Raw genomic sequence first — 16,874 nt, 5'->3', positions numbered from 1 at the left:
GATCGTATACAAGCAATTTTAGATACTCCAGTACCTACTACACAGAAAGAAGTGCGTGCATTTCTTGGTCTTACTTCCTTTTTTGAGGCAATGGATTTTGGGGTTTTCATATATTGTTAAGCCTTTATTAGCACTTTTGACAAAAGACACCCCCATACCCCTTCCATGGACAGATGAATGTGAAACTGCTTTTTGACAGTTACGACAAGCCTTTTGTTCAGCACACCAAATTACACGAAGCCTTTTACACTTTTCGTGGATGAGAAAGATGGATATGCATTGTCAGTTTTAGTACAGTTACATGGTGATAAGCAACGTCCCCGTGCTTATTTTTCAGCAGTTCTTGACCCTGTCGCTCGAGCATTACCTGGGTCTTTTCGCTCAGTTGCGGCAACAGCTGTGTCAATACGACAGAGTGAGGGAATAGTTTTGTAACATAAACTGTTAGTGTTGGTGCCCCATGCGGTTGATGCCCTTTTGAATCAAACAAAGACGCAACACTTAACTAGCGCTCGTCTGACAGGATATGAACTGACATTGCTAGCTTCTCACATTACATTGAAGAGATGTGCAACTTTAAACCCAGCTACTTTGTTGCCGTATCCGGCGACTCAGCCTCAGTCACAAGAAACACATGATTGTATATTCCTGACTGAGGAGCAGACAAAGGGTCGCATGTATTTACAAGATACGCCCCTTCCAGATGTGGATGGTGAATTGTGGGTTGACGGGTCTTGTTTGAAATTACCAGATGGTACGACCTCAGCCGCATATGCAATCACCACGCTTGAAACAATAGTGGAGACAGCTCGCATACCACAGAAATCGGCTCAAGCAGCTGAGTTGATAGCTTTGACACGAGCATGTGAGCTTAGTACTGATGTGTGTGTGAACATTTATACAGATAGCCGTTATGCTTTTTGAGTGGCGCATTATTTTGGCCTACTCTGGAAGGAACGAGGCTTTCTTACATCTCACGGAATCCAAATAATGCACGGAGACTTAGTACATAATCTCTTGATTGCATTGACATACCCATAGAAACTAGCTATAGTGAAGTGTAGTGCACACAAGAAAGTGACAGATAAGATTGGACATGGTAATGCCTTTGCAGATCACGTTTCACGTGAAACTGCGACGCAAAGAAGCACTACTTCCATGTGTTTAGTGAAGTCACAAGCTGAGCGATAGCATGATGCTAGGCAAGAAGTACAAGAGTTACAGAAATCTGCTTCTGTAAAAGAACATGAACAATGGTCTGAAGAAGGAGAGTTGGATGATGAAGGTTGTTGGCGGAATAAGCAGATGGATAGATGGAAGCTGCCTATAGCTTTTGTACAACCTATGGTTCAGATGGCACATGGGCTAGCACATGTTGGAGCTTCAGCAAAAACGAAAATGCTTACGCAAGTTTGGGAGCATCCAGAAATTGCTAGCACAGCTAAGAGAGTAGTACAGTCTTGCTTGATCTGTTTACAATATAATCCTGGAAAAGGAACGCGAGTTCCAGCTGGAGATTTTGCTACACCAACTGCACCTTTTGAAGTTTTGCAAATGGATTACATCCAACTTGAGCACTGTAATAACTTGAAGTGCATTCTAGTGGTGGTTTGTGCCTTCAGTAAATGGATTGAGGCATACCCCACAAAGGACAATACAGCTATTACTACTGCTAAGATGTTATTGAAGGAATTCTTCCCGAGATTTGGTGTTTGCAGACTCCTATGGAATGATAACGGACCTCATTTTATTGGGGAAGTTATCAAATATGCCTTGAAGGGATTAGGAATTAAACAGAAGTTCCATGCAGTGTTCCATCCACAATCAGCAGGATTGGTAGAAAGGTATAATGCTACTTTGAAGCTGAAAATAGCGAAAATTCAAGCTTCAACACACTTGACCTGGCCAGATGCGTTGCCACTGGCATTGTTGTCTATCAGATCAGTACCACATTCTAGAACGGGTCTTACTCCTTATGAGGTAGTATTTGGTTGACCCATGAATATCTGGGGAGTTCCAAAATCGAGTTCTGTGTATGATGTACCTTGTGTCTTGATGAATGACTATTTGGCAGAGTTAACCGACAGTTTGGTTTCTATTCATCAACAGGTTCGAGAAGCACTTCCTGACAGATCGACAGGTGAAGGCCATGAGCTCCGACCCGGTGATCTTGTGATGGTGAAAGCGTTCGAGAGGTCAAGCAGCATGGAGCCGAGGTGGCGTGGACAAGAGCAAGTGCTCATCGCCACGAGAACAGCAGTTTGAGTCACCAACAAGAAAAACTGGGTGCATAGTACCCATTGTCGAAAAGTATCGTCGACTCCGGTGGAACCTGCTGTGTTGACCGATCATCGAGAGATCTTGACTACGGAGAAAGGCCCTGCTGTATCACCTGACGAATCTGTGGAGTTCTTCCCGGACCAGACGATTCCTGGAGCATCGCGATACAACTTGAGACTGAGGAAAGAATCTACAGTTTTTTTGAGAGAGACAGGTTGAGCAACCGCCCTGGGTAGTGGAAACGGAATGCCGATATGACAAGGGGGGGGTCAGCCCTGCGTAGTGTAGTGACACCCGTCTTGATCTTCGGTGAAGAATACGTCTACCCACAGAAGTGTCGTGTATTTCTATAGGTTCTGAATCGATCCCCCTATTCCTGACCCTATTCTGGTTAAACTTACTAGCTAGTTAACTAACAGTCAGCCCATGAGGCAAGAAATCCCCCATGATGCAGATACCGTTATCTGACGCAGTCACACTACGGCACAGGAACGTGTTATCTGATTAGGTCATAACGCTTGAGATCTAATTAGACAAGCGATATTCCTCCAGCCCCTGATAAGGCATACGACGTTCTCATAACAAATCAAACCTATGACAACCTGGATAATCCGTGCGGCCATTGTTTTGATTTCACAGAGAACTTTAGTAAAGAATGTGCTAACGAGCAAGTCGTATGACATCTTTATTGACGTACCTATGTCCATCCTTACGTCAATCCCGGCACCTTTAAGGTATAAATATTGCCGATCTTGCCCTATGCAACACACACGCGTGGTGACAAGACGGAGCAGCCATACTTGCCGAAGCCGAGAGCAGAAGCAGACCCCGCAGGCAGCAGCCCCGCCTTCCTGACGCGCTGAGAGACGCGCTGCTATCTCAAGCCGAGAGACCCAGCACCGGCGTTTCTGGGCAGCCCTCGCAGGCAGCCTGGAATATCGAGAGCAGAGAAAGAGATACCATTCCTCATTCATCCTAAATTCCAGGTACAGAACTGAATAACCCCTCCTAGAGAATTCTTTAGTTATTCACTTGGCAAAAACAAACTTAACTTAAACTGTAACTTTCTATTCCCGCCCACGCATTAGACTTAGGTCAGGTACACGGGGTAGGCGTATTTAGAAACACCAGTTGAGCACGTTTAGTCAAATGTATATGTGTATGTAAATATATTTTAATCATTTTAAACATCTTATGGCTCAGAAACCATATCAATGTTTTTACAGTATTATTTTATACTATTGCTTTTAATGTATGCACTTTACTTAACTATAAGTATCGCAATAATATCGATCCATTTCTCTTGTACGAGAAAAGAGACTGATCAATAAATAACACCTTTTATTGAACACGCCCGTCTCTTCCTTTTCTCTACATTCTGATGAGACTAAGAATGCACGTACTGACTGAGTAAAATAATTGCCTTGTGCTCACACGACTCTTGAGATTGACTCTTGATTAGGGGAGAGCAAAGTTGTCATGTTCTATGGTTGTCAGAAACTAAATCCCTTCTTGTCTAATCAGGGAAGTTAATCCTTCCTTGAACATTCGAGAAAGTTTCTAGCGAACTCTGAGCTTAGCTGGCAAACCCAAAAATTAAGTCTAGTATCGACAGTAGTAGACCTAGTTAACGTCTGGCCTAGGCCTTTACTGCTGTAGGTACTATTCCAATGCGCAGAGCCTATTGGGAAGATAGGAACTACACTACATGGCGCCCAACGCGTTTGGAAAGGGCGATAAAACTAACGTAAGACATTTAGAGTAACTCAGTCGTGCTTTCTCACTCAGACCCCTTTTTCCAAAATACTCCAAAGACGTCTGGAGTGGGTGAAAGGTTATTATATCCTCCAAAACCTCGCAGGAGGGAACTCCTATGTATGGTTCTTGGTCTAGTCAACGTTGAAGGATAAAACAGTTCCAGAATATTGTGCATCTAATCTCTGTTTCCATAAAGAAACCTGATCTGCAAATAAAAATAATACCATCCTGCCAGTAAAATGGGAGACAGTGATGGAGAAAGAGAGGCAATTAGATTAGCTACTGAAATAGCAGATGCTGATGCTACCATGCAAACAGCAGACCCGGATATAATACTCATCCAGGTCGCCAAAAGGAGATCTATAACCTTAAAACTTATAGAAAATGGACTGACACCTAGAGGTGGCACAGTCATATTCGTAATTGAGGCACACGAATATCGGCAGACAGAGGTATACTATACATGGATACATTTTCCAGCAGCAAATGCTGTAACAAAGTACTTCCACTATTACAAAGTAGAGGAACCTCCTGAAACGTACACTCCTTTCGAGGAGGTGGAAGTACCACTCAAATTCCAAGAGCATTTGCTCTTATTTGATGGCGCCCTAAAACATAATATTCACATTACAAGGCTCGGTCCTTTAGGAAGACCAGGAGCAACGTGGCCGGTCTTAGCCGGATACACACCACATCCAGACATCGACGAGATGACTGCACCAGAGCTATTAATACAGCTAAAACAACTACTAAAAATTCACAGACAATTAGTTCAGTATGTAATGCGGACTTCAACAATTCAGCCAGCGATTAAACTTCCACAGCTGACCCCTCACCAGGGGAACACAAATAAAATTACACCACAGAACATCCAATCCTGCCTAGGTAAGGTTCCAGCTAAAAGGGAACAGATACCATTCTGGTTGGCACAGAAAATTACCCAAATAGAGGCGGTGTTTCCTGACACCACCCCGCTAGAAAAGCACAGGATTCTGACTATATGTCTCCCAATGGGAATCGCACCACACATTGAGGACTGTGACACTTGGGGTACAGTCTTTGCTTCCATCTACACAAAAACGCACGGTGTCCCATCCATTTCGGTGATACCAGATGTGCTAAAACAAATTCAAGATGAATATGGTCCAGAACCTGCTTTAACTCTTGGTATGAAATTACTGAAAGACTTCAAGCAGGTCTCGGCTATATTACTAGCCAACATAAAGGGTGAAGCAGCAAACGTGGCGATCCGCCAGAGGTTAAAAGAGACAGATATAGCAGACCAACCAGCTGAAATTGCCAGAATCATAGAAAAATCCTATGAAGAACTAGGCAGAGATAGTCTAGGTGGAATACCAGTAAAACCGCAACTGACTACAAGTCCAGAAAAAATGTTTTTTAATAATAATAATAGCCCATGAGCCCATGAGGCAAGAAATCCCCCATGATGCAGATACCGTTATCTGACGCAGTCACACTACGGCACAGGAACGTGTTATCTGATTAGGTCATAACGCTTGAGATCTAATTAGACAAGCGATATTCCTCCAGCCCCTGATAAGGCATACGACGTTCTCATAACAAATCAAACCTATGACAACCTGGATAATCCGTGCGGCCATTGTTTTGATTTCACAGAGAACTTTAGTAAAGAATGTGCTAACGAGCAAGTCGTATGACATCTTTATTGACGTACCTATGTCCATCCTTACGTCAATCCCGGCACCTTTAAGGTATAAATATTGCCGATCTTGCCCTATGCAACACACACGCGTGGTGACAAGACGGAGCAGCCATACTTGCCGAAGCCGAGAGCAGAAGCAGACCCCGCAGGCAGCAGCCCCGCCTTCCTGACGCGCTGAGAGACGCGCTGCTATCTCAAGCCGAGAGACCCAGCACCGGCGTTTCTGGGCAGCCCTCGCAGGCAGCCTGGAATATCGAGAGCAGAGAAAGAGATACCATTCCTCATTCATCCTAAATTCCAGGTACAGAACTGAATAACCCCTCCTAGAGAATTCTTTAGTTATTCACTTGGCAAAAACAAACTTAACTTAAACTGTAACTTTCTATTCCCGCCCACGCATTAGACTTAGGTCAGGTACACGGGGTAGGCGTATTTAGAAACACCAGTTGAGCACGTTTAGTCAAATGTATATGTGTATGTAAATATATTTTAATCATTTTAAACATCATATGGCTCAGAAACCATATCAATGTTTTTACAGTATTATTTTATACTATTGCTTTTAATGTATGCACTTTACTTAACTATAAGTATCGCAATAATATCGATCCATTTCTCTTGTACGAGAAAAGAGACTGATCAATAAATAACACCTTTTATTGAACACGCCCGTCTCTTCCTTTTCTCTACATTCTGATGAGACTAAGAATGCACGTACTGACTGAGTAAAATAATTGCCTTGTGCTCACACGACTCTTGAGATTGACTCTTGATTAGGGGAGAGCAAAGTTGTCATGTTCTATGGTTGTCAGAAACTAAATCCCTTCTTGTCTAATCAGGGAAGTTAATCCTTCCTTGAACATTCGAGAAAGTTTCTAGCGAACTCTGAGCTTAGCTGGCAAACCCAAAAATTAAGTCTAGTATCGACAGTAGTAGACCTAGTTAACGTCTGGCCTAGGCCTTTACTGCTGTAGGTACTATTCCAATGCGCAGAGCCTATTGGGAAGATAGGAACTACACTACAGAAGAAGAGCTCCTACAACTATTTTTGTTTTGTTTTGTTTTAGAGAAAGTTGATTTTTGTTGCTATGATGAATAGTACATAGAAAATCTTAGGTGTTATAGGGCTTTTTGCTGTTTAGACAATTATAGCAGTAATCACCTGGTCTGTTGAAATGATGGCTCCTGCTTATGAGTTTTTTGTGGTTACTACTCCAGTCCCAGAAGATCACCAGCATTTCACTCTTCCGTATCATTAGCAGAAGCACCGACAATCTTATATCAATAACACGTTTGTTCAGATGCTTCACCACACTCACAATGCTACAAACACTACTAATTGTTGGGTATGTGGTATGCTTCCAGCGCATCAAAAGAAAGGAGGAACACCTTTTATTCCACTTCCTTTCTCGCATAATGGTTCTTGTCGAGCCTGGTACACTCTTTTGTTTGCAACTAGAAAACCTACGGTAGGTGGACTTCTTTTCCGTTTGAATAAGGAGTGTTATCAGGACAAAGATGGGTATCCTCAAGCAAATGGAACTATATGGGAATGGGAGGAATACCGACTGGACAATATTTCTACGCCATATGTGTTCACCCACACAAGAGACTTTGCCACAAGCAACCAATCTGTGATTACTGTCACAAGGACTAAAGCAGACTTATGTGTACAAAGTACTGGGTGAATCCCAGTTGGAATTAGTGATTGTATTACAGTTTTAAATATAAATGGAATAAATAACAGTTCATTCCTAGCTTCGCATAACACATATCTAATATGTGGAAGTCATGGATATCATAGGCTACCGGTTGGGGGGTCAGGTGCATGTTATGTATCTTTTTTGTTACCTCCTGTTTTCCTAGTACCTGCATCATACCATCGAGATTTTTAACTGTTTAGGAACATTTCAATAAACCGATACAAAAGAACAAGAAGTACTAATGAAGTAGACCAAACAGATACTAGTCTATAGCAATATGTTGATTTTAATTTGGGCCTGTTTTCTTTTGTGGACGCTGCATTAACCCCTTGCGTGCGTGTGACAGAACCGTTCTGTCACAAGCCTCGGGTGGGCTGTGCTGGTGACGGAACGGTTCCGTCACGGCCCGCTCGCCGCGCCTGCGCTGTGCAAATTCTGCGCCTGCGCTGAGGGTTCTATTGGGCGGGCAGGGCCGTGACGGAACCGTTCCGTCACAAGCACAGCTCACCCGAGGCTCGTGACGGAGCGCTTCCATCATGAGCGCGGGAGTGCCGCGTGGCCCCCCTCCCCTTAGCACTGCGGCGGAATAGCCGACGCAGCTAAGGGGTTAAATAGTAGGAAAGTGCGATGATTAACTAGGGTTGTGGAAGCTGTCACTAATGAAACTGCTATGGCGCTTGGAAAAATTACTGAAGAATTGCAAGTTGCCAGAATAGTAGCGCTCCAAAATAGGATGGTGTTAGATGTGATGTTAGCCGATAGAGGCAGTGCTTGTAAAATTATCGGTAGTAGTTGTTGTGTTTTCATTCCTGATAATTCGCCCTCAGTATATGATGCAATTCTTAAACTGCATAAGATAGCTACAGACATTCATACTAAGAATGGCACTTGGTCTTTTGCTGGATGTTTTTGGGCTCTAGTCTCTGCCTAGGGTTGGAAATTACTGACTGTTTTCTGTATTGCAATTGCAGTGATTTCCACCTGCTGTATGTGTATCCATTGTGTCCCAATGCTATGTTCTATGTGCATCGCTGCTCATATACCATTCAAGAAGAATACCGTGGATGTAAAAGCAGAACACACGTTAGATAAAGAACTAACTGACATGTTGCGTATAGATATACATGATGAATGTTTAGGTTATCCCAGATGAGCATATTTCTTCAGCTAATGCTGAAAGGGTCGTCTGTTGTAATTTGACAGCGATTAGATTAAGCATTAGCGGAAGACATTTTAGTTCTGGCGGTTATCTTGACATTTAGCCGACTCCATTTTGAATTCATGGCAGCCATTTTGTTTGCTTCATGCTGCCTCGTGCCGACCATGTGCTTTGTCCTATCTTCCTGTTCATGGTGCTGAAATCTGCCCGTCAACAAGCTAAATTTAGCATCCCCCATTTTGCCGCTGTCCGTTAGGGTTCAAATCTGGTAGTGATTAGTTCCAGATAGGAATGTGTTTGTCAAGCCCCTAGACTGTTAGCTCCTACCACTGATCGATTGTACTTCTCGATATTACCTTATATGTACATAAATTGTGCTCTTGTGTTTTGTACCGCCTTCTTTTGAGCCCCTGTGCGGGTATAAATAAACCAGGCTTTCTTCGCTCGTGGTGCTACTTCTTGCAATACCGAAGGGTACTGTTTGAACCGTAGCACCACCTCATGAGGTGTAATAAATGTTATGTTTTCTATTCCAGTTTCTGTGCCAACTTCTTTCTATTGGTCTGAGGACTTCGTGCAGAGAAGGGCGAACCCCTTGCACTAGCGGGTCTGGCTGAGGCATGCACGACACTGTGAGCTATCCATAATTCCGTGTGGAGGGGGAAACAAGACATAGTTGCAGCAAGTGACTTACTGGGAAATGGATGCAATGTCCCCATGTGTTGCAGTTGTTTAAAGGGAGATTCAGATCATTAAGCAAACACAGAGTCAAGTTGATCAATTTTCTGGGCAATCAAAAAGGAATTGTCCACGTGCTTTGTTGGGCATTTGCTCATAATTGAATGTACAATGACCAGACTAATAACAAGTCGCACAGCTTGTTGTGGTTGAACAGGTATACCAGCTATAACAGGACCAGTCAGGATGGCACAGGAAACAAAATGTATTAAGCCTCAATATAAAATAGTTACTATTTGGTTATACTACGCATGAGTTTCTGCAAAATTTAATGCAGCTAAATTTGGGTAGGGCACAAAGCCTGCAAGAGTAGACCAAGTGGCCCCATACATGGTCTCATATGAACAATGCCAGGAACGTGGAGAAGTAAGCCATTAAACAAAGTCTGGTGTTCCCAAATCTTAAGAGGAACTACAGGAATTGCATAAGGACAAAGATTTGGTACAATAGGTGCAGTATAATTATGAAATATTCGCAGCACCACCACCGGAGGAAGATAGTTCTCCTACCTGGCAGCTAAGACATGGAACTCGCACACCTACGACTGACCCAGGACCACCTCACCTTCAGGAAACACCTCAAGATATGGCTATTCGAGCAGTAGCTGCACCCCCCCCTTCAGGGCCTTGAGACCCTCACGGGTGAGTAGCACGCTCTATAAATATCACTGATTGATTGATTGAAAGTGGTGTGCTGCATCCTCCTCAATCACAAATACGGCAGGAGTGCCCTCCTTAGGTACTTCTCACTGGAGTAGGTTTTGAGTTCCTGCTGGGTGGCAATAAGCCGTAGTTGCGTTGGCCACAACCAATTATCAAAGGATTCAAAAAGGCAGCACAAAAGGGGCTATGAACCTTTTAATATTCACGCTTGAAGAACCAATAAAACTAGGCATTCCCTAAAAACTGTGGTGGATAATTCCCCTACACTACAGACTTCTACGCAAAACTGTGCAAAGTTTTTGTGGACAAGCACAAGCGCTACTCAGGATCCCTGATATATGACCTGACCAAACATTGGTGGCACACTGTTGCAGGCATTCTTCTTAGGAATAGAACTATGCCTGAGACCATAGAAAATTAGTAGCCAGGGACTGAGCCACCAAGAAACCTAAATGCCATGAGCCTGAGTCTGTCTAGCTACTGTGTCTCACTTGCCCTCCTACTCATATGCTGAGACAAAAGTAATTAAAACCCCAGAACACAACACTCTGGACCCTTCTAGGGATCATGATTACAGGACACCCCATTTCACTCACATACTTGTACAGGTCCACAATAATAAAATGACAGAGTTATGAAGGGAGTTTGAAACTTTTATTTAAACTATTGTGCTTAAGAATCCAGTATATGTGCTAACAAAAGAAAACAACTCCCTAGCAAAAATACCATCAGCATAGTCAGTAAACTGTATATTATGAAAAGTCCTATTATATTATAAGTCAGATTAGCCTACCCCCTCCCCTTCTACAGAAGCAAACTGAATATACAGTAAAGATCTCTAGGATTAGTAGTGAACCTCTTACCTTAGCATACACAGACGGATGTTCTACATCTCAGATGCAGTTGTGATCTTCTCAGAAAAAATCTCTCTCTCTCTGAGTGTTGCATTACTGTGCATAGCTATATGACAAAGCATACGTGCTACTAAGCAACATCTGCATTTATGTGTGTGTCTAGGTGCTAGTGCTAACCAGAACACATTAAAAAGAGACATTGTTGTTTGACCTTGTCAGCTGAGTTCAGACTGAATCCCAAGAAAGAACTGAGCGCGAAAACAATATCAGGTTCTGTGTGAAAATATAATGTGGCACAAAGTCAAATGCGTTTATATAGTGAAATGTACATTTTGAAGTTAAAAACAGGAGAGTTTAAAACATATAGACAATGCCTTTAGTGAGTGTGCTGGAACTTAGTAAATTAGGAAATGATTTCCTTTTTTTCCAGTTCTCTTGCTGCAGTTTTGAGGAATTTTATTGCTCTACAGGACAGTTGGATTGATAGCACTCCGAGGCATTGGATGACTGCTGCTCTACATGACCGTATTTGTTCCTTCCTAAACGCTTTCCAGAGGACCTTTCTGTGGTTCTCTGCCAGGGAAGGGCAGATGCATAGTAAGTGTAGAAAAGACTCATCCCATCCTCCGCGTTTATATAGTAACGTGTGCAAAGATAATGCATCCTGTGTCATGCACAGTTAGGTTAACATAGGGAGAACTAAAATGTGCCATGCACTGAACACATGACAGAACATTCATATTATTGTCTGTTTGTGGGAATTCTAGCAGGCACATCCCCATTCTGGGTAAGTGTAGAGGTCAAGTGGAAGACTAAGTGAACATGAAAGGTGGAAAGTGGGACAGAAGAATTCCCAATACTGGTGGGGCTGAAGGGAGCAGGAGAAGGAAAGAATCGAGGACGTGTGGTCTTCATGTTATTCAAGTGTTAAGATTGTGAACCATGTGTGTACCTGCTCTGTCTGCTAAAATGGATAGTAGGAAACTGGAAATCTTTGAAACATTTATCTTTTTATTTTGAATGTCTATATACCGCCAACCACATTGTTAAAAAACAACCAAGTGCTTCACATGGGCTATTTTAGAGCATGCAAAGAGGCACATTAAAGCAAAATGCCTGTGGATCAACATAGAGTACAATGGTCTTCAAACTTAAGGGCGGCCCTATGGGAGGGTGTGACATCATTTGGAGGGGGGACCAGTCTGTTTCCTCCCAGTGGGGTGCAAGAGCCCTAGAATGCACACACTCACATTTCCTTTTTTTTGTTTTTTAGCCTATTCAAGTCATTGTGCATTTTTGGCCCTATTTTTAGAGGAAGTTGACTTGTGCTGCAAATGGCTCTGTCTCAAAGTAAATAAGAGCCCCCTCCACTTGCGACGGAAACTCGACAATGGAGCAAGGGTAAACATAATGCTACCAAAGCACTTTGCAATTTATTTCTTAACAGTATGCAGTCTTTAAAAATGAGAATGTAGATGAATTGGGTAACACAGAGTAATAGAGGTGCAACTGAAGGACCTGCAAATGTATAGATCGATCATAAACATGTACCCAGGCTAGATGACAATAGAGTGGGAGGTCACCTGAATTATAGCAGCTCCAGCAAGTGCTAACAGTGGACTCAGTATCCAGTTATTGTAAAGGGGTGTCACATCAGCATCATGCACCCAGAAAACAGCCATTACATTGCATGTGTTACAATGCATGTGATAACAATGCGGTCATTACAACAACCACATTTTTCCATCGCAGTACATTACAACGCAAGTCATTACATCGACTTGCTGTAGGGGGTGTGCTTACTTATGGAATAGTGTCATTTACTATTCTCAAAAATTCCCTAGTGTTGTGCATACTGGAGTTGGAATAGTAAATTATACTCTGCCTAACTGCAGCGCACACCCTGTATGTGGACGTATCAACTTGCATTGTAATACACTGTGCTGAAACAATGCAGTCTTCTTAACAACCTTGTTGTAATTGCATGTTTTGTAAACACATGCGATGTAAAGGGTCCTATTCTATGCACCCTTTTGTTCTGAGTGGACAGTGACTTCAAGAAGGTGTTGATGAGTTCATAAGAACTCATCAACACCTACTTGAAGGCACTGTTAGCATGTTGTTGTTCAGAGCGCTTACTATCCTGCCAGAGTGGGAAGGAGTCCAGATCATTTCCAAACTCAAAAGAGAGGGAGAGGAGGAGGTTAGTCAAGAGGAAAAAATGAAAGGGGAAAATATGCATTTGTTCATCAGTCTGGATTTCTCCAGTGTGTAAATCAACTCTGTACAATTATACTGTGGAGAAATGGCAGCCCAGGGAATATGTTGCATGAATTACACTTTAATATACAAGGAAAAATTTGGTTGTGACAATTTTCCAAGTGTCCTACTTATTCAAGCAAAGTAATACAACTCTAAATATATAGGGGCTCATTGATGACCTCTTGATGAAGTGCAGCATGTCACCTTGCTGCTCTGCAGTGTGTGACAGGGAAACAGCGGGAATGCCCCCTATTTAAGGCAATATAGAGAAATCGTGTACTTTCCCTTGCACCCTTTTACCAGACTTTTGCCACTGCAGGCACCTTCCCATCATGGTTCAAGGGTGACAGCGTTAAATGAGGATTTGTTTTTATGAAGGAAGGGATACCTTCATGTGCAAAAACAATCCTGGGAGACAGATTTCTCTTTCTATGTGTGCTGCAGAATTCAGCAAACATAGAAAGAGGTAGAAATTAGGAGAAACAGAGATATGTTTCCTTCTTATGCCTCCCCTGGGAAGGTGTAAGATTTTGATGCATCCCAGGTTAACAAGTTCTTGTACATATGAGAATGTGTCATAAAAACACCCATGCAAAGCCCAATAGAAGTCCTTTCTGCAGCATGATAACCTAACACAGCAATTTACGCTGCAGTGCATTACCCCAGATTTTTGAAGCAACTCAAAGCCAGCAAAGTGGCTTTCAGTGGTTCCAAAAATTTGACTGAAAGGTTTGCGTAACACATGTATCACATTGCATGGTGCAAACGTGACATAACCCTCTCATAAATAAGCCCATTCTTTTTTTGTAAATTTAAGCAGTGTATTTACCACTGACAATTTCTCAGCTCCCTGTATTCAACCAAATTCTTTTCATTTTTTTAAATAAATAATTTTACCATAAACAAATGTGGGATTGCAATTTATGGTGGCTACAAAAGAGTAAAGATAGGTAACATGAGTGGGCTAAGCAATGGTCCATGATGCATAGGGTTGTCCATCTAACATGATTAACTACCTGGTATCTTATCCCTCTGGGGAACCTCCATATTGTATTTATGCAAATTTGTGTGATATCTGACATGTCAAGTCACTAACCTGCGATCACAGTAAGAAGAAAGGAAAAGAGTTGAGTGGAACCCATGCCTTTTTCTTTGTTTCACTCGGGAGGAGGAATCTCAGCTCCTGAAAAACATTCAGAATTTTTTTTGTCAATGAGGTCAAAGATTCAAGCAGTGGCATCTTAGGGGGAAGTGATATATTTATGTACATTATATTTATATGCATATTTTAGTGATTGATTTATGAAGGCAGCCCAGATGGGAAGACAGAACCACCCCTAGAGGTCAGTGGGGAAAAACAGCCCTCACAACGCATGCAATTACAATGTGGTTGTTATAACAACTGCGTTGTTACATCGCATAACCATTAAAATGACTTGCTATAGGTGGCTCTCTAAACTAAGGAATAGTATAATTTACTATTTCAACACCTTCCCTACTGTTGCACACACTGGGGTTGGAATGGTAAATTATATTATTCCTAAGTCCAGCGCACCCCCTACAGCAAGTTGTTGTAACGACTTGCGTTGTAATGGTACTGCGATGTAACAACACGGTCGTTGTAATAACCGTGTTGTAGTTGCATGTATTGTAAACGCATGCAAAGTAAAGGGAAACAACCGTTACAATGCAGTCATTACATCGCACTACCTTTACAATGCAGTTATTACAAAGCAACATCCTTTACATTACGTGCCATTACAACACATCCATCACATCGCATGTCACTACTATGCATGTCATTACAACGCATGTCATTACAACGCATGTCATTACAATGCAATATAAGGTAAGTTACGGGAATAGTAATTTTTACCCCACCCCTATCCAACACTTACCCTACTGTTGCACTCACTGGAGTGGGAATAGTAATTTTTACCCCTACACTATCCAACACATACCCTACTGTTGCACTCACAGGAGTGGGAATAGTAATTTTTTACCCCTACCCTATCCAACACTTAATCTATTGTTGTACTCACTGGAGTTTGAATAGTAAATTTTACCCCTACACTATCCAACTCTTATCCTACTCCTACTGTTGCCCTAAAAGTAATATGCGTTGTTGTAATGGTATACATTGTAATGGAATTCATTGTTAATGTAGTTTCTAAAAATCCATTGTGATGGCTTGCAATGTAAAAACATGTGCTGTAAAGAATGTTGCAATGTAAAAATTGTTTAGTAATGGAATGCATTGTAAATGTTTGCCTTGTAAAATCATACATTAGATGTAACCAGCTATATTCGCCAATGGGACATGGAATTGCTTTGAGTCTTCTTTAGAGGAACAGCAGAAAAGAAAAAATACATCAAACATTTCATTTCGGGGGCCCACTGGATGCCTTTGAAATTAACTAAACAGTATGCTACAGCCCAGAAACCTACTAGATGGAAAGGAATTAATGAAAGTGCACTACTGATCTCAGCATACAACACTAAGTTGAACCCATCCTTGAGGCACACTGAGGGCTAAATAAAGAAAGGACATGCAGAGGAGAGTGCCTTTCCACCTATGATGTGGAGTATAATGAAGCCTGTGGCCAAGGAACTGCTGCTCTGAGTCTCTTAAAGCAATGTATCTAGATATATATCTCTCGCCAGTTCGAGGAGCAGTCCGAAAGAGACCCCAGTGTCGGCAGCCAGCATTCTTTGATTTAGAGATTTGTTCACACGCCTTACACATTTCTGAGTTGCGACTGCTTTTTCACAGGGATGATATGCTGCGCTTAAAGCTTGTGAATACATCTCTTAATCAAATATTTCCGGCTGCCTACACTGGAGTCTGTTTTGGAGTACTCCCTGTACCGGGTAGAGATTGTTTTCCATAAATTGACAGCGTTCCAGTCATGAGGATGCACCACCCTTGGAAATGAGGGCCCAAGGACATGTAATTGTTTCACGTCCATTTGGAAGAATAGACCAGCAAAATTTTCAGAAAGTCTTTGCTCAGTGGCCCACCAGAGGATAAAATGAAATCTTTTTATGGTAGTGTGCAGGAGTGGGGAACAAATATTTAAAGAGGCATCCTCGATCACATTAGAGGCATTGTACTACACATCCCAGAATACAATAATTCTACTTACTCAACTGTGAGGCCCACTGGAGGACAATTGAACTAAAAGAAAGGCTGGGACAATTCTTCTTTTAATACTGTGCAATGTGTCAAAATATGTGGATTGTTTTTTACAGCCCTATGCCATCTCCCTCCCATCTTATGTAAAGGACACTACCAATTTTTTGAGAAAGAGTAATGAGGAGGCATGGCAACCTACATATTTGCTTCTACTTATGGATATTGAATCCCTATACATAAGCATTAACCATTCTGATGGTCTAGCTGCAACTAAGTACTTCTTGCACAATAGAGATATCAGCATGAAGGAACACAACTGTTACTAATATAGATGATAGAACTGTGCCTATGTAATAGCTATTTTTCATTCAATCAGGACTTATACCAACAGCTTAGAGGGGTGGGTATGGCGGCATGCCTATCCCCAGCTATTCATGTCTTCATGTTGGCTGATGGGAGAGGTGTGTCCTCATGGCTAAGCAAGAGGATTGGAATAGACATGTGATGTATGACTGATGCTACATAGATGATATTTGTCTACTTTGGGATGGAAATTAAGAAACAACATTTGTGTTTGTCACTGCTATCAATTCTAATGAGCAAAATCTTAAATATACTGCCACAATTGATAATAAGAA

General features: G+C 42.1%; 1 protein-coding gene across 1 annotated transcript in view; it reads right to left on the bottom strand.

Moving 5' to 3' along the window:
• LOC144817798 (uncharacterized) overlaps window positions 1-14,285 on the bottom strand; it is a 58,154-nt gene extending 43,869 nt beyond the window's left edge. The window contains exon 1 of the mRNA XM_078674627.1: window positions 14,197-14,285. Coding sequence (XP_078530753.1) covers window positions 14,197-14,242 — 46 coding nt within the window. The 5' untranslated portion in view covers window positions 14,243-14,285. The remainder of the gene's footprint in view (window positions 1-14,196) is intronic.
• Between the last annotated feature and the right edge of the window lie 2,589 nt (window positions 14,286-16,874).

Source organism: Lissotriton helveticus, chromosome 2_1 (genome assembly GCF_964261635.1).
Source record: "Lissotriton helveticus chromosome 2_1, aLisHel1.1, whole genome shotgun sequence".
Lineage (NCBI taxonomy): Eukaryota > Metazoa > Chordata > Amphibia > Caudata > Salamandridae > Lissotriton > Lissotriton helveticus.
Note: the sequence above shows the minus strand (reverse complement) of the source record. Positions and strands in the feature narration are given on the sequence as shown.